Genomic DNA, 22702 nt, shown 5'->3' with positions numbered 1-22702 from the left:
GAATAGCACTGACAGACAGGCAGAGAGAGAGAGAAAGTCCACTTTTGGGTGTAATACACAGTGACTCTACTGCTGCAGTGCGGTGTACAGCAACTCTAAAGCTCATAGGGGCCAGTTAGACTGAGCACTAAAAGCCATTGTCACCTGCCATTGTCACCTGCTATTAGTGCCTAATAATACTGTACTGGGCTCTACTGCACAGAGATTCTGTTCTGCTGCAGTGGTGTACAGCAACTCTAAAGCTTATAGGGGCCAGTTAAGCTGAGCACTAAAAGCCATTGTCACCTGCTATTAGTGCCTAATAATACTGTACTGGGCTCTACTACACAGCGATTCTGTACTGCTGCAGTGGGGTGTACAACAACTCTAAAACTAATAAGGCCCAGTAAGGCTGAGCAGTAAAAACCATTGTCACCTGCTATTAGTGTATAATAATGCTGTACTGTGCTCTACTACACAGCAATACTGTATTGCTGCAGTTGGGTGTACAACAACTGTAAAGCTAACAGGGGCCAGTTAGGGTGAGCACAAAAAGCCATAGTCAGAGTGTGGAGCTGTTACTACAGTGAGGGACAATACATGTCCTTTACGGACCACTGGGTGAATGTGGTTCCTGCACAGCCACAACAGCATCAGGTCACGCCGCTTCCGCCTCCACGCTCTCAGGCTGTTGGTTCTGCGACAGTGTGTGACTCTGCCTCCTCATCCTCCAACGTGCCCTCAGCCTACACTACACGGACAAGTCTCAGTGCCCCTCCAGCATACCATGTGTGCAGGACAATGCAGTGTCACGCTGTTCTTCACATAGTTTGCCTTGGCAAATGGAGTCACCCATGGTGACCCACAATGGAAAAAACATGTTGTCTGTGCTGCGTCAAGGAAGCCTGAGTAATTGGGCCCTGCATGGCACACGTGTTCAATCTGGTTGTCAAGCGGTTCCTGAAGTGTTCCCCCCCCCCCCCCCCCCCCATCTGGTTTTTATAGTCATCTGACAGGAGAAGAGGAGCAGGAGCAGGCTGTGGAGCTACAGGGTGATGAGCAAGACGAGACAAAGGACCCAGACACACCATAGCCATGTGGTCTCCTCATTCTGCTGGCACATTAAATGAAACTTTAAAAATGTAAATCTATAAAAAATCTTCAATTTAAATTTTACAAAATATCTTTAATCTTTTCAATTGTGAGGCCCTATGGTCTCGTCAGGCTGTTGCCACCTCCAGGCCGGGTCATTCTTCCACATTATGGTCTCCTCATGCTGCTGCCACCTCCAGGCGGTGTCATTGTACCACCATATGGTGTCCTCATGCTGTTGGCACATTAAATGAAACTTTAAAATGTTCAATCTATATAAAATCTTCAATTTACAAGATATCTTTAATCTTTTCAATTGTGAGGCCCTATGTTGGGCTGCTGAAACCTCTAGGCTCTGTCATTGTGCCTCCATGTGACTCCTTGTTATATTAGGTTTCGTGATCATACAGTATTAGTTCAAAGTAAACCCTTCGGGCACCTGAGACATTAAACTTGTGAATCTAATCAAAATCTTAATTTTAAATTAAAAAAAAATCTCTTCAATCTTTTCAATTGTGAGGCCCTATGGTCGTCGTCATATATTACCTGTGGAATTACCATAAGAATCCAATGAAACAGGTTGGAGCGATAACAATGAACCATAACTGATTAAATTAAACATTCGCACTTTCACAGTCGGGTCATGGGCTTGAACAGGTGGTAGCTCGCCTCGCTGAGGACCGCCAGCTCGATTTTAAGATACAAGTATGAGCTTTTTCACTGTAGCCACTTCTAGCTTTATGCACCCACTTATCCAAAAGCACAGAAGCTGAATGTTCTCCTTTCCAAGTTGCTGGTTTTGCAGTCCCTCCCTTTTCAAGTGGACACTCAGAGCATGGGGGTTCGCTTAGAGGCAAGGGCTGGGACAGGCGGTAGCTGACCTCGTGGTGGACTCGGTTTTAAGATACAACTAGGAGCTGTGCCATAGTTTACACTTCTAAACAATTCTAAACTATTGGAGTTTAAACAATAGGTCCTCAAAAAAGGATTTAAAGTTTGCTTATTCCAATTACTTCTCCTCATGCTGCTGGCACATTAAACTTGTGAATCTATTCAAAATTTTCTATTTAATAAAAAAAATCTATGTTATCTTTTCTAGACTGAGGCCCCATGGTCGTCGTCATATATTACCTCTGGAATTACCACAAGAATCCAATGAAACAGGCTTGAGCGATATGTTGAAGGTTGGGGAGGGGGCAGGTTGCGCTGAGAAGCTGGGGCTGGAACAGGTGTTTGCTTGCCTCATGGCAGACCGCCAACTCGATGCTCACCAGAAGGGGTCCTCAAAAAAGGCTTACAAAAATTTTAAATAAATTCAAATTAAATAAAATAAAAATGACATTAAAAAATATCTTTAATCTCTTCAATTGTGACGCCATGTGGTCTCCCGACCCTGCTCTCACATCCAGATGCTCTGCGGCAGTGATTTGAATAGCAATGCCTGTAATCTGCATGTCATATTGAATAACAGTATTATTTCACTAACACAGCAAACTCCCTATGCGTGTTATGACAAGCTTGCCTATCTGTTCATTATTTTTGTTGATGACTCTCAGTTTTAATCCCCTAAGCTTTTATTACTTACGTATATAGTAAAATCTCCTTTAGCGGACACCTCCCAATAGGATACACCTCCCAATAGCAGACTTAATAAATTTGCACCCTTCGAATAGGAGACACTCCCAATAGTGGAAGCAGACACATCCAATAGAGGACAAAACACTCCCAATAAGGGAGAAAACACACCCAATAGGGAACAAAACACTCCCAATAGGGGACAACCTACGGCTTATGTGCCGGCCTTACCTTGTACACAGGGCCGCCATCAGGGGGGGTATAGCCATTACCCCAGTAAGGGACTCAGACTCCTCCCTGGAGCAGCCCCAGCACAGAAGCGGAAGACTGCTGTTTTAACAGTCGTCTCCTGTTTCTGTACGTCCGCCAGCCACATCCTTCGTAAACCAAAGCCACATCAAAAAACCCCACCCCAGATCCCCCCAGGCAACTTTATTCCCCCTGTGCCAAATCATCCCTTTCCTTATTAACCCCTGTGACACATAATTTCCCATTAATCCCCCCCCCCCCCCCCGTGCTATGTAATTCCCCCTTTATTACCCTCTGTGCAAATTCATCACCCCCCTCTTTACCACCCCTTGTGCCATTTCACCCCTCCTGTGCAATTTCTTTCCCCCCTTTATGCACCTTTGCTATTTCATCCACCCCCCCCGTGCCATTTAATTCCCCCTTTATCCCCCTGTGCCCTCATCTCCTTGTATCACATCATTTTTCACCTTGCCTCCTCCCCCTGTTGTTCTTCTTACTTGGTGCAGGGGCTCTCATCAAGTTTTACATTCTCCTGATGTCCACTGCGCTGCACTTCGTCAGTAGCATCACTCGTCAGTGCCCGCAGCCACTGTTGCTCACAGACTCTCAGTGAATGCAACGCAGAGGACCTCAGGAAAATGTCAAACACAGTGAGAGCTCCGGCACCTGAGCCTGCTGGTTAGGTAAGAAGAACAGCAGAGGAGGGAAGGTGAAAAGTGATGTGGCACAAGGGGTGTACGGAGGATGATAGGGCACAGGGGGAATAAAGGGGGAATGAAATGGCATGGGGGGAAGAAATGGCACAGGGGATAAAGGAGGGAATGAAATGACAGAGGGGTTGTAAAGAGCAAATGATGAATTTGCACAGAGGGTAATACAGGGGGAATGAAATGGCACAGGGGGGGTTCATGGGGCAATGACATGGCACAGGGGAATAAAGGGGCACAGGGTATAAAGGGGGAATGATATGGCACAGGGGGATCAAGGGGGAGTAGCAAAGTGAATGGAGTGATCAAGAGGGACAATGAAATGGCACGGGAGTAATGAAATGGTAGATGGGGGTTATAAGGGGTCATTACACACATTGGGAGATGCTACTGTAATATTGCTTTTTATCATGTTTTATAGGTAACTACACTCTGGAGTGAGTACAGTACAGTATTTGGTAATTTGGAAAGATTTTTAAGTCTTTTTTCCCATTAGGGGAGATCTCTCTGCTTGAGGCTCTATGTCACATTGAGGCCCTGAGATATGCCCCGGCTCACAGAGCAGGATGATTGACAACCCGGGAGTGTGCACAGACCTGCTAGCCCCACCCTCTTTTCTTGATTTTTTTCTTGGTGTTGCAAGCATAGAGTAATATTTCTTATATAAACATACATTTTTGATAACAGAAATACATTACAAAATGTCATAACTTTTTATGTCACATGAAATGTTTTCCCAAATGACAGTGGCCATTTAATTGCTAATTTAACTATTTAACCTCTTAACCTCTTTAAGGACCCAGGACGTCCCCGTACGTCCTGATGTTTTCCGGTCCCTGCCGCGCGCCGTGCAGAGATCGGAACGGCATGTCTGCTGATATCCTTCAGCAAGCATGCCGTGCAAATGCCGAGGGGGGTCCCGGGACCCCCGCATGTCGGCGATCGCCAGAGATCGCTTGCGAAATCACGCAATCGATCTTCGGCGATTCGGGTCACTTGTGACCCGATGACCTGGAAATAAATGGTGATCGGTGGTGTACAATTACACCGCCCATCACCTGTCGTTGCTGGGGAGTGGGGACAATACTGTCACCGCCCCAGTAACGCTACTATTGGCTGGCGATCGTCCAGCCAATAGCAGAGCGGCAGAGGAGGGGTTAACGGTCCCTTCCCGCTGCTGCACCCGCTCTTTTTGTTCAGTCAGTGGGTGCAGCACCAGGAAGAGGACCGTTGATCCCCCCTCAGAGCTCCGGAGCCCCCTCAGGAGCCGTAGAATAGGGAGAGCTAATTGCAGGGACAGGTAGGACTAAATAAGTAAAATAGTGAAATAAAAGTTTAAAAAAAGTTTAAAAAAAAGGTTCCCCCCCCCTCCCCCCTAATTTTATTTTTATTTTTATTTAAAAAAAAATCACCCCCCTGACCCCCTAATAGGTCCCCCAGGGTCCTACTAGGGTCTGATCCCTTACCCCGGGTCCTATTAGGTATTAGGGGTTCAGGGAGCTGCGTGCGCCACTCCATTTTTTTTTGGGCCGCAGCTTTTTTTCTTTTCTATTACTGTTATTACACTTTTTACACCAAGCACCACACAGTACATACTTCCCCGACACCCCCCCCCCCGCCACTGAACCCCCCCCCCCCGCCACCGTAGGAAAAAGGCGATGGCTCGCCGGGCATTTTCGGCAGCGGAGGCTTACGCTTTTTTAGCCTCCGACTTTGAATCTGCCAGTGAGGACGAGGAAGATCCAACTTTTTTGTGTTCTTCCTCGCCCTCCTCATCATCTAGCAGTGATGATGAGTCCCCTGTACAGCGGCGGAGATGCCGCCAGGCGAGGCCACCCCCGCCCCATGAGAGTGACCCAGTGGCCGACACTAGTACGAGTGGCAATGCTGCTCGTAATAGGAGTCCGGCCCCCCAGACAAGTGCACCAGAGCCCCCTTCCGATGACCCTGTCTGGAGCCCCCCAGAGGATTATCAGCCACGGATTCCTGAGTTTGTTGGCGACTCAGGAATCCAGATTGACACGGCTGGCTTCACTGATCTGGACTTTTTAAAGTTTTTTTTCAGTGACAGCCTGGTCAATCACATGGTGGAGCAAACAAACTTGTATGCCCAGCAGTTCATTGCCCACCACCCCGATTCCTTTTTGGCCAGGTCCAATGATTGGCGCGCCATTGATGCAGCGGAAATGAGGACATTTTGGGGCCTCACGCTGCATATGGGTCTGGACAAAAAACCAAGTGTCCGTCATTACTGGAGCGGGGACGTCCTCTATCAGACCCCGCTTTACAGTATGGCGATGACACGGAAGCGGTACGAGGCGATTTGGAAATACCTGCATTATGCAGACAATGCGGCATGTCCGCCCCGAGGTGATCCCGCCTATGACCGGCATTACAAAGTGAGGCCGGTCATCGATCACTTTCGGCCCAAATTTTTGGAGGCCTACGTACCGCTCAGGGACCTCTCAGTAGATGAGTCTCTCATCAGTTTTAAGGGGAGACTCATCTCCTGCCAGTATATTCCCTCGAAGCGGGCACGGTATGGCGTGAAGCTCTATAAACTCTGCGAGAGTACCTCCGGGTACACTTGCAGGTTTAGAGTATGTGAGCTACAAGATTCCCGTATTGAACCCCCAGATTGTTCCCCCACTCTGGGTGTTAGCTGGAAAATCGTTTGCAACCTTATGTACCCATTACTGGATAAGGGTTTCCACGTATACGTGGATAACTTTTATACCAGCATCCCTCTGTTCAAATCCCTTTCCGCCAGATCCACGTCCGCTTGTGGGACCGTGCAGAAGAACCAGAGAGGCCTCCCTCTAAATTTTGTTAAGACGCCTATCCCCAAGGGTGAGTCCCGTGCCCTGACCCATGATAACCTGTTGTTGGTCAGGGATAAGGATAAGAGGGATGTCCTTATACTCGCCACTATTCATGGGAACGACAGCACCCCTGTCCCTGTGCGAGTTACCGTGGGACCGGTCCTCAAGCCCGATTGTATTCTGGACTACAATCGGTATATGGGGAGAGTTGCTCTCAGATCAAGTCCTCAAGCCATATAACGCCATGCGGAAAACACGGGCATGGTACAAAAAAGTTGCGGTCTACTTGGTACAGGTTGCCATGTACAACGCTTTTGTACTATCCCAGTACGCTGGCAACACAGGGACATTCCTCTAGTACCAAGAAGAAGTCCTAAGGTTCCTGATCTTTGCTGACCGGGAAAGATCAGGGTGGACTTCCCAAGGGTCTGGAGTTATAGGCGCCAGGATCGTCCCAGGCCAACACTTTCCAGGTGAGGTCCCCCACAGTGGAAAGAAGGGGCGATCCCAGATAAAATGCAGAGTGTGTTACAGGAAGGGGATGCGGAGGGACACCAGGTATCAATGTGACACTTGCCCAGATAATCTGGGCATCTGCATAGGCTGCTTCAGGGAGTATCACACTTCCATGGAGCCCTAAATTTTCCCTTTTCATTTGAATTTTCCATAATTTGACCAATGTACCAAGTCCAGAGTACATTCCAAAATATAACCCCCATAAATCACTAAATTGCCCCAAAAAAAACAGAAAAAAAACCAAACCTGATAAGACATCTGGGGGTGTTTTTTCAAAAATGGGTCATAGGTCACTGAGTCACTATCATCGGGGACTTTTTTATGTTGCCTCAAATGCGCAACGCTCTCTCTCCACCTGAGCGGGTGCACATTTGAGGCAACAGGTTAGGGACAGCCACACACATCACATTCCCAGAATGATGACTCAGAGCATAGGGTTTGGGGCGGGCATATTTTTTTTAGTTTTGGCTATGCTCTGGGTTATCATTCTGGGAACATATCCTGTTTTATTATTTTATGATTTATAGTTTTCTGGCCCACTGTACCCCATATTACGGGCCTCTGTACCCCACCTGTCTATCCCAGTTATGGCCCGTTGTCCCCCATAGTGTTCCCCCATTTTAGGGCTCAGTGCTCCCCCCATTAATGCTCCTTGAGGGGGGGGTGCCATATCCTGGCTGCTATAATACGCTCAAGGCCCCTGACTGACCTCCCACTCCAAGACCTGGTGTGCACCCGCGGAGCGAAAATCATCAAAAATTGAGGTATGTCCTTATTCCAAAGAAATGTATTTACACATTTTGGGTTGTCTTTTCTGCTATTAACCCTTGTAAAAATGTAAAATTTTGTGGAAAACCCACATTTTAGTAAAATTTTTATTTTTGTATTTTACATATGCAAAAGTCGTGAAACCCCTGTGGGGTATTAAGGCTTACTTTACCCCTTGTTACGTTCCTCAAGGGGTCTAGTTTCCAAAATGTGATGCCATGTGTTTTTTTTTTTTTGCTGTCCTGGCAGCATAGGGGCTTCCCAAATGCGACATGCCCCCCCCATTTCAGCAAAGTTTGCAAATGTGACTCCTTCTCTTCTGAGCATTGTGGCACTCCTGCAGTGCACTTGACGTCCACTTATGGGGTACCTCCATACTCAGAAGAGATGGGGTTGCAAATTTGGGGGGGTATTTTCTGCTATTAACCCTTGCAAAAATGTGAAATTTGGGGGGGAAACACACATTTTAGTGAAAAAATAATATTTTTTTTACATATGCAAAAGTCGTGAAACACCTGTGGGGTATTAAGGCTCACTTAATTCCTTGTTACGTTCCCCGAGGGGTCTAGTTTCCAAAATGGTATGGCATGTGTTTTTTTTTTCTTTTGCTGTTCTGGCGCCTAAATGCAATATGCCCCCCAAAAACCATTTCAGAAAAACGTACTCTCCAAAATCCCCTTGTTGCTCCTTCGCTTCTGAGCCCTCTACTGTGCCCTCCGAACAATTTACATAGGCATATGAGGTATGTACTTACTCAAGAGAAATTGGGCTACAAATAAAAGTATACATTTTCTCCTTTTACCCCTTGTAAAGATTAAAAAATTGGGTCTACAAGAACATGCGAGTGTAAAAAATGAAGAATGTAAATTTTCTCCTTCACTTTGCTGCTATTCCTGTGAAACACCTAAAGGGTTAAAACGCTGACTGAATGTCATTTTGAATACTTTGGGGGGTGCAGTTTTTATAATGGGGTCATTTGTGGGGTATTTCTAAGATGAAGACCCTTAAAATCCACTTCAAATCTGAACTGGTCTGAACTGATTCTCTCGGTAACTGAGAGAACTGGTCTGAACTGAGTTTGAAAATTTTGTGAAAAATTGGAAAATTACTGCTGAACTTTGAAGCCCTCTGGTGACCTCCAAAAGTAAAAACATGTCAATTTTATGATGCAAACATAAAGTAGACATATTGTATATGTGAATAAAAAAAATGTATTTGGAATATCCATTTTCCTTACAAGCAGAGAGCTTCAAAATTAGAAAAATGCTAAATTTTCTAATTTTTCATCAAATTTTTGGATTTTTCACCAAGAAAGGATGCAAGTTACCAAAAAATGTTGCCACTATGTTAAAGTAGAATATGTCACGAAAAAACAATCTCGGAATCAGAATGATAACTAAAAGCATTCCAGAGTTATTAATGTTTAAAGTGACAGTGGTCAGGTATGCAAAAAATGGCCGGGTCCTAAGGTGTAAAATGGCTGGGTCCTTAAGGGGTTAAACAGCATGTCTGTAACAAGGCCAAACTCAGGAAACTTTTGAGAGCCATTTGGATGATTTCTGTTATCATTATGATTTGAAAAGATGCCCAACAACCATGTGATAATCATTGGCTTCATATAATCACTATCCCTAAGTAAATTGTAGTTATTTTTTAATTTTATTTTTTGCATGATCAGTTGTATTTTCTAAATCAATGCTAGAATTTAAAAATTTCTGTCAGGGTATGCAAACTTTTGAGTATAACTGTAAATAGTTTGGCATACAGTTCTGAAAATGAACAGTGGTTAAAACATTAAAAATGGTAGCAACTGACAAGTAGTTCCATTAATGTCTTTCATATCACAAGTAATAAACAGGAGGGTAACGTGACCCCATTCTGTGTTCTGCATATCTTGTATAACAAAAGAAAAAAAGAAATCTCAATTATTTTTTGAAGTGTGCTGACTTTCTGTAGGTCTTGCTGACAGAAAATCTGCTGATAGCAAAAGAGAAAGATAGCAAAAAAAGAAAGCAAATCATAACATGTCAGTATTTGTACATGAACCCACAAAAGAGCGCTGTACATTCTGTTAAACCTTTTGAGAAACTTACACAACATAAACTTTGAATGCAAGATAAAACATTTTTGTCACACATGTGCACGCACACACACATATATCTTATAATCTTGTTAAAATGAAACCTGTCAAGATGTTATACACTGCGTAGCAGGTGGGCAGCAGTACTTAGGCTAGGATTCCACTTGTTTTTTTTTTGGGAAAACAGCCACTGCAGTTTTTGAGCCAAAGTCAGAAAAGGATCCATAAGGGAGGAGAAGTGTAAGTCCTTCCTTTATATGTCCTATTCCTTTTGAATACACTTCTGGCTTTGGCTCAAAAACTGCAGTGGCAGATATCCAAAAACTGCCAGAAAAAAAAACAAGTGGAATCCTAGCCTTAAAGTTGATTTGTTTGAAATATAAAAAACATAAGCATCTAAGCGACAATGACAAGGGCTGAATTGTGACAGCTAGATGACTGGCTAAGAGCTTCCCCAAAATCGCAGGTTTTGTGGGATGCTCCTAGTAGGCAGGGCCGTTTGAAGGAATTTGGGGGCCCCAAGCAAAATGGACATGGAGGCCCCCCCCCCCCCCCCTTTGATGTTCACGCACGTCACACTCTAGGGCCGGCATCAGGACATAGTAATGCCGGCCCTTGAATTCTGGGAGCGCAACGTGAGCGAACGTCGATACGACGCACATTAGGTGCAGCAGAGTTCCCCCCACATTAGGTAGGCAGTGTTCCCCCCACATTAGGTGCAGCAGTGTTCCCTACCCATACCCCCTGTCCAGACCCCCCCCCCCCCCAGGGCCATTTTTTTGATGGGGGTTTGACTGCTGAGACCCCCACCGATTACCTCGATTAAAGTGGTTCTCCAGCTGTTGGAAAGCTAAAACTCCCATCATGTCTGGAGAGCCTCTGGCAATGAGAGTTGTAGTTTTGTAACAGCTGGAGAGACACAGATTGGACACAGTTTTACCCATCATCACTGCAGAACTTCCAAGTGACTACAGCTCTGATGGGACAGTCAGGAGAATACACAATTATATCAGTGACCTGAGTGATGTCTTCTGACCTGAGTGACGTCTTCTCTGTTATCTTTTCTTCTTCATCTGGTCCAGAGACCAGGTCTTCCTCCAGCTCCATCTTCTCTGCAGAGTCTGACATCCAGACATCATTGGCTCCTCACATTGTCAGTAGATCCTCATCCTCTGCATGAAGACAGTAATCATTATAACCTTGCCAGAAAGTGTACCCTAAATAAAATACAGCCCCACACTGTACGCTGAATATAATCCTGACACACACTGTACCCTGAATATAATACTGCCCCACACTGTACCCTGAATATAATACTGCCATACACTGTACCCACTAAATATAATACTGCCATACACTGAGCCCTGAATATAATACTGCCACACACTGTACCCTGAATATAATCCTGCTATACACTGTACCCTGAATATAATACTGCCACACACTGTACCCTGAATATAATACTGCCCCACACTGTACCCTGAATATAATACTGTTATACACAGTACCCTGAATATAATACTGCCCCACACTGTACCCTAAATATAATACTGCTATACACTGTACCCTGAATATAATGCTGCTCCACACTGTATCCACTGAATACAATACTGCCACACATGCATACACATCATATATACATAAGCACCCCTCTTTACCAGTGTCCTCATCACCCCCATAACCCCCCGCTAAACCTCTCCTCATCATTACATGAGGAGAGGTGCGGGGGGGGGGGGGGGCATCTCTCCTCATCCCCATGACCCCCCCCCCCTGCACCTCTCATCACCCCCATAACACCCCCCTGCACCTCTCATCACCCCCATAACACCCCCCTGCACCTCTCATGACCCCCATTACACTCCCTGCACCTCTCATGACCCCCACAACACCCCCCTGCACCTCTCATGACCCCCATAACACCCCCCTGCACCTCTCATGACCCCCATAACACCTCCCTGCATCTCTCATGACCCCCATAACACCCCCCGCATCTCTCATGACCCCCATAACACCCCCTGCATCTCTCATGACCCCCATAACACCCCCCGCATCTCTCATGACCCCCATAACACCCCCCCCCCCCGCATCTCTCATGACCCCCATAACACCCCCCGCATCTCTCATGGCCCCCATAACTACCCCCCGCATCTCTCATGACCCTCATAACTACCCCCCGCATCTCTCATGACACCCATAACACCCCCCCGCATCTCTCATGACCCCCATAACACTCCCCCGCATCTCTCATGACCCCCATAACACTCCCCCGCATCTCTCATGACCCCCATAACACCCCCCCACATCTCTCATGACCCCCATAACACCCCCCCTGCATCTCTCATTACCCCCATAAACCCCCCCCCCCACATCTCTCATGACCCCCATAACACCCCCCTGCATCTCTCATGACCCCCATAACACCCCTGCATCTCTCATGACCCCCATAACACCCCCTGCATCTCTCATGACCCCCATAACACCCCCCGCATCTCTCATGACCCCCATAACACCCCCCCTGCATCTCTCATGACCCCCATATCACCCCCTCTTGCATCTCTCATGACCCCCATAACACCCCCCCCCCCACACACACACACACCTCTCATCACCATTGCAGTCCCCTAACCACCATACATCCCCCTCCGCATCTCTCATGACCACACACACACACCTCTCATCACCATTGCAGTCCCCTAACCACCATACAATCCCCCCGCATCTCTCATGACCCCCATAACACCCCCCCGCATCTCTCATGACCCACATAACACCCCCCCCGCATCTCTCATGACCCCCATAACACCCCCCTGCATCTCTCATGACCCCCATAACACCCCTGCATCTCTCATGACCCACATAACACCCCCCTGCATCTCTCATGACCCCCATAACACCCCCCCTGCATCTCTCATGACCCCCCATAACACCCCCCTGCATCTCTCATGACCCCCATAACACCCCCCGCATCTCTCATGACCCCCATAACACCCCCCCTGCATCTCTCATGACCCCCATAACTACCCCCCGCATCTCTCATGACCTCCATAACACTCCCCCGCATCTCTCATGAGCCCCATAACACCCCCCCGCATCTCTCATGACCCCCATAACACCCCCCCTGCATCTCTCATGACCCCCATAACTACCCCCGCATCTCTCATGACCCCCATAACTACCCCCCGCATCTCTCATGACCCCCATAACACCCCCCTGCATCTCTCATGACCCCCATAACTACCCCCCGCATCTCTCATGACCCCCATAACACCCCCCACATCTCTCATGACCCCCATAACACCCCCCCCGCATCTCTCATGACCCCCATAACACCCCCCCCCGCATCTCTCATGACCCCCATAACACCCCCCCGCATCTCTCATGACCCCCATAACACCCTCCCCCTCGCATCTCTCATGACCCCCATAACACCCCCCCGCATCTCTCATGACCCCCATAACACCCCTGCATCTCTCATGACCCCCATAACACCCCCCGCATCTCTCATGACCCCCATAACACCCCCCGCATCTCTCATGACCCCCATAACACCCCCCCCGCATCTCTCATGACCCCCATAACACCCCCCCCACATCTCTCATGACCCCCATAACACCCCTGCATCTCTCATGACCCCCATAACACCCCCCCGCATCTCTCATGACCCCCATAACACCCCTGCATCTCTCATGACCCCCATAACACCCCCCGCATCTCTCATGACCCCCATAACACCCCCCCCCGCATCTCTCTTGACCCCCATAACACCCCCCCGCATCTCTCATGACCCCCATAACACCCCCCCTGCATCTCTCATGACCCCCATAACTACCCCCCGCATCTCTCATGACCCCCATAACTACCCCCCGCATCTCTCATGACCCCCATAACACCCGCCGCATCTCTCATGACCCCCATAACACCCCCCGCATCTCTCATGACCCCCATAACCCCCCCCTGCATCTCTCATGACCCCCATAACACCCCCCGCATCTCTCATGACCCCCATAACACCCCCCCCGCATCTCTCATGACCCCCATAACACCCCCTGCATCTCTCATGACCCCCATAACACCCCCCCCCCGCATCTCTCATGACCCCCATAACACCCCCCGCATCTCTCATGACCCCCATAACACCCCCCCGCATCTCTCATGACCCCCATAACACCCCCCAGCATCTCTCATGACCCCCATAACACCCCCCGCATCTCTCATGACCCCCATAACCCCCCCCCCCGCATCTCTCATGACCCCCATAACACCCCCTGCATCTCTCATGACCCCCATAACACCCCCCCCCGCATCTCTCATGACCCCCATAACACCCCCCGCATCTCTCATGACCCCCATAACACCCCCCTGCATCTCTCATGACCCCCATAACACCCCCCAGCATCTCTCATGACCCCCATAACACCCCCCCCCTGCATCTCTCATGACCCCCATAACACCCCCCACACACACACACACACACACACACACCTCTCATCACCATTGCAGTCCCCTAACCACCATACAATCCCCCCCCCCCGCGCCAGTTTACTTACCCTGCCGGGGATCGTTGCAGTGGTGTGAGTCTGCTGCTGCTCCTGTCACTGCACGGAGGATGCTGGAGGTTCCCGTGGGGATGTAAGCAGGGACAGGTCAGGTGATTGGCGTAGACGTGCATGCCTGCGCGGGGCACGTGACGTCTCTACTCCCATCAGCCCCTGACCTGTCCGGTGCCGGCCCTGCTTCGTTTCTTAAGGGGCCCGCGCCCTACAAAAAGATAATTGAAATGTGCGGGCCCCCCCGAAGTGCCCCGTCGCTACAGGACGGGCAAGCACCGGCTCTGCTCAGGGCCCCCAGCCAGCTCGGGGCCCCAATCAATTGCTTGGTTTGCCGGTCCGGTAGTGACGGGCCTGCTAGTAGGCAGTAGTTAGTACCTACCAAAACTGGTGACAAGGTCATGGGAGCCCAAGAGTGGGCATAGCTATATGAATGTCTTAGCTGTTCTGCTAAATTTCAACAGGAGTGGGGATTATGCTGCTCATCAGCAGTGACTCTTTTTAGTACTCATGGATCCATCCACCTTATGCTATAAAGTGTAACTGCAGCAAATATGTACACGCAAACCAAAAATTGGGGCAGTGTGTCTTCCACTGCAAGGGATTGAAGGGCTTCTCATGAGGCCTCATACCTAAATCTGACCACTACTGCTAAGGAGGCAAGACTTTTATTGCCAAAATTGTGTGGCTTTTGGCCTCTGCAGTTGGGCACAGTTGGATCCACATGCAGCAGCTGTAATGTGGAGAATCATCCTAAGGTCTTGTACGCACACTCTATTTTGGCCTGTTTTTTCACCTGTAAAATCGCAGCTTTTTTTTTTTTTCTAGTTAAGTTTTATTTAACTCAACAGTAAAAAGGCAATTAGATTCATAACATATTAATTATGGCCATCATTTTTACTCCTATAAAAAAACCTGACATGTCCTTTTTATGGCCATTTTTAATTGGTATTTCTAGCCATTAAAAAAGTTTGTTAATAAATTAATAAAATTAACTCTCAGGGAGTAGCAATAATGTAAGCGGGGGCAGGCATTGCCGGCGGAGATTCCATAGTGTGAAGGAGTCCTTATGGTTGTGTATAGGGCAGGAGGGGCAGTTCTGAGTTTTGCTATAGGGCGCTGCGATTGCTTTGTATGTCCCTGCTCCCTAAAAAGGTTTATTGCATTAAAATATTGAACATAGCTTATTTTATAGGAGTATTTCTTAGCTCATTGAAAACCAAGGGAGACTCCAGCAGGAAAGCAGCTTTTTTATCTGAATGTGTTATAATCTTGTAAGTAACGGTGCAGCTCTGGCTTAGCATTATGCAGTTGTGCAGGTGCCGCTGTGTGCACAGTGTGAAAACAATCATACCTGCCTTACGTGTCTCTCTTCTCAGTCACAGAATTAAGGCACTTGTACTAGAAATGACTCAAGTACAGACTGCTGTGTGTTTTTATTTTTACAGACACGGGCATCATTTGGTGCTGCTTCTCTCACAACGCAGAACTATTTGGAAGGTAAGTGAGGGTAATGGTTTTGCTGAGTCTCAAATCCTGCTGTGCAGCCTGAAACGTGGATCATAAACATTTAAAACAGCTAAAAATCAGATCTTCAACATGGTACTGCAGAAGAGCAAATGAGCTACCTGGAGGATCATCTGTGTCCTATTTCCTCGTCCTTTCATTCCTAGTCTTTCCCTGCCAACAGCCATTTAATAAAATGAAATTTCTAATTAAAGCTGGCATGTTCTGCACAACACAGTTGTCAGCTATAAAACTGGAGGGCGGGCGAAGATTAGGGATAATACAGTTTAGGAACCTTTACCTTCCTCCTTTCTTCTTAGCTCTATGAATAATTAGTGGTGATTTGCCAAATTTAGAATGTGTCTGCACTCTACAGTTCTTGGCTTCATCACAGGATGATTACATCTAATTGATAATTTGAACAGAGTGTTAAGTGCATCTGTATAACCCCATAAGTAATGGGAGCTTGATATGCATTGGTGAAAATTTAATATGAGTGCGTTCCATGGCTGTAAGATAAGCTGCTAACAGTGTTAACAAATAAAAAAGAAAGTAAAATGTTGCCTTTCTAACATAAAGGGAAAACATACTAGCATGGAGGCAATCATTTGGTTCAAAGGGTTCTTGAAGTTTTAAACAAAAGCTTTTTTAAAGGCCAAATTCTAAAGAAAGGGCGTCAAGGGGTTTCCAACATAAGGTGACTGTAGTAATTAAGGGGGAACTCCAGCCAAAATTAACTTATCCCCTATTCACAGGGGATTATAGCTGATCAGGGGTGGGGGGGGGTTGACTGCTGGGACCCCTTGCAATCTCTGGAACAGGATCCCCACTCTCTCAGTGAGGCGCGCATGTCATCTAACGCATGCACTCCATTCATTTCTATGGGAGTGCCGGTGCTACCCAAGTGCTGTACTCGGGTCTCTTTAGTACTTCCTTAGCAATGAATTTTAAGGTGTACCGTCTACCTCACGTGCTCCTCACTGAGAGCCGGGCCCCGTTCTGGAGATTGCAAGGCGATCCCAGTGGTTGGACCCCCTGCAATCAGCTACTTATCCCCTTACCCCCTATCCCTATAGGGAAAAGTGGGTGCAGCTGCATAGAAACATAGAATGTGTCAGCAGATAAGAACCATTTGGCCCATCTAGTCTGCCCAATATTCTGAATCCTATCAATAGTCCCTGGCCCTATCTTATATGAAGGATAGCCTTATGCTTATCCCATGCATGTTTAAACTCCTTCACTGTATTAGCAGCGACCACTTCTGCAGGAAGGCTATTCCATGCATCCACTACTCTCTCAGTAGAGTAATACTTCCTGATGTTACTTTTAAACCTTTGCCCCTCTAATTTAAAACTATGTCCTCTTGTGGTAGTTTTTCTTCTTTTAAATATGATCTCCTCCTTTACCGTGTTCATTCCCTTTATGTATTTAAAAGTCTCTATCATATCCCCTCTGTCTTTTCTTTCTTCCAAGCTATACATGTTCAGGTCCTTTCCTGGTAAGTTTTGTCCTATAATCCATGTACTAGTTTAGTAGCTCTTCTTTGAACTCTCTTTAGAGTATCTTTATCCTTTTGGTTATATGGCCTCCAGTACTGCGCAGAGTACTCCAAGTGAGGCCTCACCAGTGTTCTGTACAGCGACATGAGCACTTCTCTCTTTCTACTGCTTATACCTCTCCCTATGCATCCAAGCATTCTGCTAGCATTTCCTGCTGCTCTATTACATTGTCTTCCTTCCTACCTTTCAGACTTCTGAAATAAATACTCCTAAATCCCTTTCCTCAGATACTGAGGTCAGGGCTGTGTCAAATATTCTATATTCTGCCTGAGGGTTTTTACGCCCCAGGTGCATTATCTTCTGATAATGCTTTTGCTTCTTTAATTGTAGCAGTCGGTGGAGATCTGGGTGCTGAGATACCCCACAGACTGCTAGAATGAAGAGTTTCATATATCAGAAGTCCCATAGGCTTCCATTATAGCCATATACCACTCGATGAGCTAAGATGAAGGGGCACAGTGCATGCAGCTGCTTGCTTTTACCGCTTCATTCTAGTGTTCGCTGGGGGTCTCAGCACCCAGAACCCCACTGATACAAACTTCTGGCAAGTATATCTGGTACAATTAAGACTCCGATCATAGTTTTTTTGTTTGTTTTATTGTTTATGATAGAAATTAGCAGTAGTTTATCAGGATAAAATGAACTTTATACTAATGTAAGTACCTTAAAATGCTGGGCACAGTAAGTTTGCATACTAATCATTTATATAGAAGTAAATCTTCACAGCACTCACCATAGAATTTATAAAAACTTTATTTCAATTCAGTGTAATTACATAAAATAGAAATTCCTGGACATGAGGAGTGCCAAGGCAACAGCCATTCCTTGTGTTCAGGAATCTCCATTTTTTGTACCAGCACAGAATTAAATTAAAGCTTGGAAATATTTGTACTTCCATGTCTAGGGGATTATGATATGCTCTATCTACTTTTACCACTGAGCACCACTGCGATCATTCATTGGATCATTTAGATGTGTCACTGTTTTCTATAAGTAGTGCCTGTAGTGCCGACACAAAACACGTCTCTCCCTTCTTTGCTGACTGTGAAATAACCCTCCTGGGAAAAAACTAAAATTACAGTTTTAGGATGCATTTACATTACGGGTGCCAAATCCGGCTGGAGGAGGGGCAAACCGGGCTCTCCCGTACCCCAGCCGGACCAGCGCTTGACTCCATTTACTTTAATGAGCCGACCGGAGTCAAATGGTGACTCCAGTCGGCTCATTTTTGACCCATATCCGGTTTTGTGACTGGACCTAAAACCGAAGTATACTACGGTTTTAGGTCCGGTCAGGAAACCGCATACGAATCAAAAATGAGCCGAATGGAGTCACCGTTTGGCTCCGGTCGGCTCATTAAAGTAAATGGAGTTCAGTGTTGGTCCGGCTGGGGTACAGGAGAGCCCGGTTTGCCCCTCCTCCAGCCAGATCCGGCACCCGTAATGTAAAAATGAAGTGTGAATGCAGCCTTATTAATGTAATATGGAACGCTTCTTAATAAAAAGAGATTATATAATGTAATTGTCTCAACTGTACTAAGTAATCTTAATATTTTCATATACACATATATGAGTATTGTTACGTTATGCATTCCGGCCACACGCTGGCCATGAGCGCATGGTCCCCTTACCTTCTGCTGCCGACAGGGCTGGGACTCGCATGCGAGCCCCAGTCCGTCACTCTCCGGGTGTTTCTCCTGCCTCTGCCTCTGCCTCTCTGCTCCGGCGTGTGTGTCCCCATCCCCTAGGGCATGTGCACATGGGAGCTTTAAGATTTAAAGGGCCAGTACGCTCATTAGTGTAATCCACCTGTGGCTCAATTATAAATTCCTCCACCCTCATCAGTTCCCTGCCAGATCTTTGTTTCCTTGTGCCTTTGAGAAAGTGTTCGTCTGTATTGCCTTGCCGTGTATCAGATCTCTTGCTTTTGTGACTTCACCTTGCTCCTCTGCCGCCTGCCAACTAAACTCCTACTTCACTTTGACTATGCTACTGTGCCGCCTGCCCTGACCTTCTGCTATCCAGACTACGAGTTGCCTTATCCCTCCTGTGCCTCGCATCTCCTCAGACGCCTGTGTGGTCGAGCCGTGCCAGGGATAGCATCCTGGGTGCCGCCTGCATCAGCAAGTCCATCCCGCTTTGCGGCGGGCTCTGGTGAAAACCAGCAGCACCTTAGACTCCGCTCCCTGGTACGGTCCGAGTCATCTGCCACACAGGTCCAGCGGATCCACATCCACTGGGGTTCCTGTCTTCATAAACGTGAGTGTTACAGTAAGATCCGGCCATGAATCCCGCTGAGGTACCCCTGCTTTAAGTCACGAATCTTCCCTCTGTTGTGGTACATCAGTCACAGCAGTTGGCCCGACAGGCGCAGCAATTTTCTCAACTTTCAGCCATGGTGCAACAGCTTTTGGCCTTGAAACAGCAGCAGGTACTACAATCTGACCCACTCCCACCTCCAGCTCCTACAGTGTCTTCTGGCTCCCAGCTGCGCATGCCTTTGCCTTCCACGTATGATGGGGATTCCAAGTCGTGCAGAGGCTTTGTTACACAGTGCTCCATGCACTTGGTGCTCATGTCTGAACTGTTTCCGACGAAACGTAGTAAGTCGGCCTTTGTCATTAGTCTACTGTCCGGAAAAGCCCTGGCTTGGGCTACACCCTTTTGGGACCATGGTGATCCAGTATCCTCCAATTTGTTGGCATTCTTGGCAGAATTTCTCAGTGTCTTTGAGGAACCCACACGTGCCTCTTCAGCTGAGACGGCGTTGCTGAAACTCTGTCAAGGGAATTCTACCGTTGGTGACTACGCGGTTCAATTCCGCATTCTAGCCTCTGAACTTGCATGGAATGATGAGGCCTTGTGTGCCACATTCAAATAAGGATTGTCAAGCAGGATTAAAGATGCAGCACTTGAGCTTCCATGTTCTTTGACAGAACTTATCCACTTGGCCACACGCATTAATGTGCGTTTTGCTGAGAGACAGGAGGAATTGCGCATAGAGAGGGAATCTGCCCCCCTGACACCCGTGTTTCAATGTCCACCACTTCAGTTTCTTGCGCCACTTGCCTAAGAAGTTATACAAGGAGATCTTTCTCGTCTTACTCAACAGGAGAGGTCGCAACTGTGCTGGGCACAGTAAGTTTGCATACTAATCATTTATATAGAAGTAAATCTTCACAGCACTCACCATAGAATTTATAAAAACTTTATTTCAATTCAGTGTAATTACATAAAATAGAAATTCCTGGACATGAGGAGTGCCAAGGCAACAGCCATTCCTTGTGTTCAGGAATCTCCATTTTTTGTACCAGCACAGAATTAAATTAAAGCTTGGAAATATTTGTACTTCCATGTCTAGGGGATTATGATATGCTCTATCTACTTTTACCACTGAGCACCACTGCGATCATTCATTGGATCATTTAGATGTGTCACTGTTTTCTATAAGTAGTGCCTGTAGTGCCGACACAAAACACGTCTCTCCCTTCTTTGCTGACTGTGAAATAACCCTCCTGGGAAAAAACTAAAATTACAGTTTTAGGATGCATTTACATTACGGGTGCCAAATCCGGCTGGAGGAGGGGCAAACCGGGCTCTCCCGTACCCCAGCCGGACCAGCGCTTGACTCCATTTACTTTAATGAGCCGACCGGAGTCAAATGGTGACTCCAGTCGGCTCATTTTTGACCCATATCCGGTTTTGTGACTGGACCTAAAACCGAAGTATACTACGGTTTTAGGTCCGGTCAGGAAACCGCATACGAATCAAAAATGAGCTCATGTCTGAACTGTTTCCGACGAAACGTAGTAAGTCGGCCTTTGTCATTAGTCTACTGTCCGGAAAAGCCCTGGCTTGGGCTACACCCTTTTGGGACCATGGTGATCCAGTATCCTCCAATTTGTTGGCATTCTTGGCAGAATTTCTCAGTGTCTTTGAGGAACCCACACGTGCCTCTTCAGCTGAGACGGCGTTGCTGAAACTCTGTCAAGGGAATTCTACCGTTGGTGACTACGCGGTTCAATTCCGCATTCTAGCCTCTGAACTTGCATGGAATGATGAGGCCTTGTGTGCCACATTCAAATAAGGATTGTCAAGCAGGATTAAAGATGCAGCACTTGAGCTTCCATGTTCTTTGACAGAACTTATCCACTTGGCCACACGCATTAATGTGCGTTTTGCTGAGAGACAGGAGGAATTGCGCATAGAGAGGGAATCTGCCCCCCTGACACCCGTGTTTCAATGTCCACCACTTCAGTTTCTTGCGCCACTTGCCTAAGAAGTTATACAAGGAGATCTTTCTCGTCTTACTCAACAGGAGAGGTCGCAACGACGCAATGAGAATTTGTGTTTGTATTGTGCTAGCCCGGAGCACTTTCTCAAGGACTGCACAGTTCGCCCACACCTAGGGTACGTGGGAGAGGTGTCCCTGGCTGTGAATACTACCTCTCCATGCCTAACCATTCCTGTACAAGTCTTCGCTTCAGCCAAGCGCTACAGCATTTTTGGATCCTGGATCAGCAGGTGACTTTATAGATGCAGCTTTAGTCCACAAGTATCATCTTCCCCTTACTCGGCTTGCCAAGCCCTTGTTCATCTCCTCTGTTAATGGACAAAATCTGGACTGTAAGGTTCACTTCCGGACTGAATCTCTCGTCATGCAAATGGGAGTATCGCATAAAGAAAAGATTGAATTCTATGTTCTGCCACACTGTACTTCTGAGATTCTTCTTGGCCTTCCTTGGCGGCAACGCCATTCCCCGCAACTGGATTGGAGAACTGGAGAAATAATTCGCTGGGGACAATTCTATCAACATTTTTGCCTCCAACCTGTTCTGCATAAAGTTGTTTCTCGTTTTACTCCTTTACCTGGCCTGCCGCCACCTTACCAAGATTTATCTGACGTTTTCTGCAAGAAACAGGCTGAGTCTCTGCCTCCACATCGTCCTTACGACTGCCCTATTGATCTTCTGCCTGGTACTACTGCTCTTCGTGGGAGGATATACCCTCTATCAGTTCCTAAGACCAAAGCCATGGCTGATTATATCCAGGAGAATCTCCAAAAGGGATTTATCCGTAAGTCCTCTTCTCCTGCTGGAGCAGGTTTCTTCTTTGTATGGAAGAAGGATGGCTCACTCCCTCCATGCATTGACTACATTGGACTTATCAAAATCACAGTCAAGAACCGTTTCCCTCTACCTCTTATCTCAGAACTTTTTGAACGCCTACATGGTGCCATGGTGTCTTCTCCAAGTTGGACTTACGCGGTGCGTATAACCTCATTCGTATCCGCAAGGGAGATG

General features: G+C 47.1%; 1 protein-coding gene across 11 annotated transcripts in view; it reads left to right on the top strand.

Annotated features, from left to right (window-relative positions):
• C1H4orf33 (chromosome 1 C4orf33 homolog) overlaps positions 1 to 22702 on the top strand; it is a 297289-nt gene that overhangs the window by 185849 nt on the left and 88738 nt on the right. For all 11 annotated transcript variants that reach the window (XR_008890867.1, XR_008890868.1, XR_008890866.1 and 8 more), the window contains exon 4: positions 15784 to 15835. Coding sequence is in view for 8 of the 11 variants with exons in the window: in XM_056563541.1 (XP_056419516.1) it covers positions 15784 to 15835 (52 nt within the window). In the remaining 3 variants the exon portion in view is untranslated. The remainder of the gene's footprint in view (positions 1 to 15783; positions 15836 to 22702) is intronic.

The sequence above is a fragment of the Hyla sarda genome, chromosome 1 (genome assembly GCF_029499605.1).
Source record: "Hyla sarda isolate aHylSar1 chromosome 1, aHylSar1.hap1, whole genome shotgun sequence".
Classification (NCBI taxonomy): domain Eukaryota; kingdom Metazoa; phylum Chordata; class Amphibia; order Anura; family Hylidae; genus Hyla; species Hyla sarda.
This window is presented reverse-complemented; position numbering and strand designations above follow the sequence as displayed.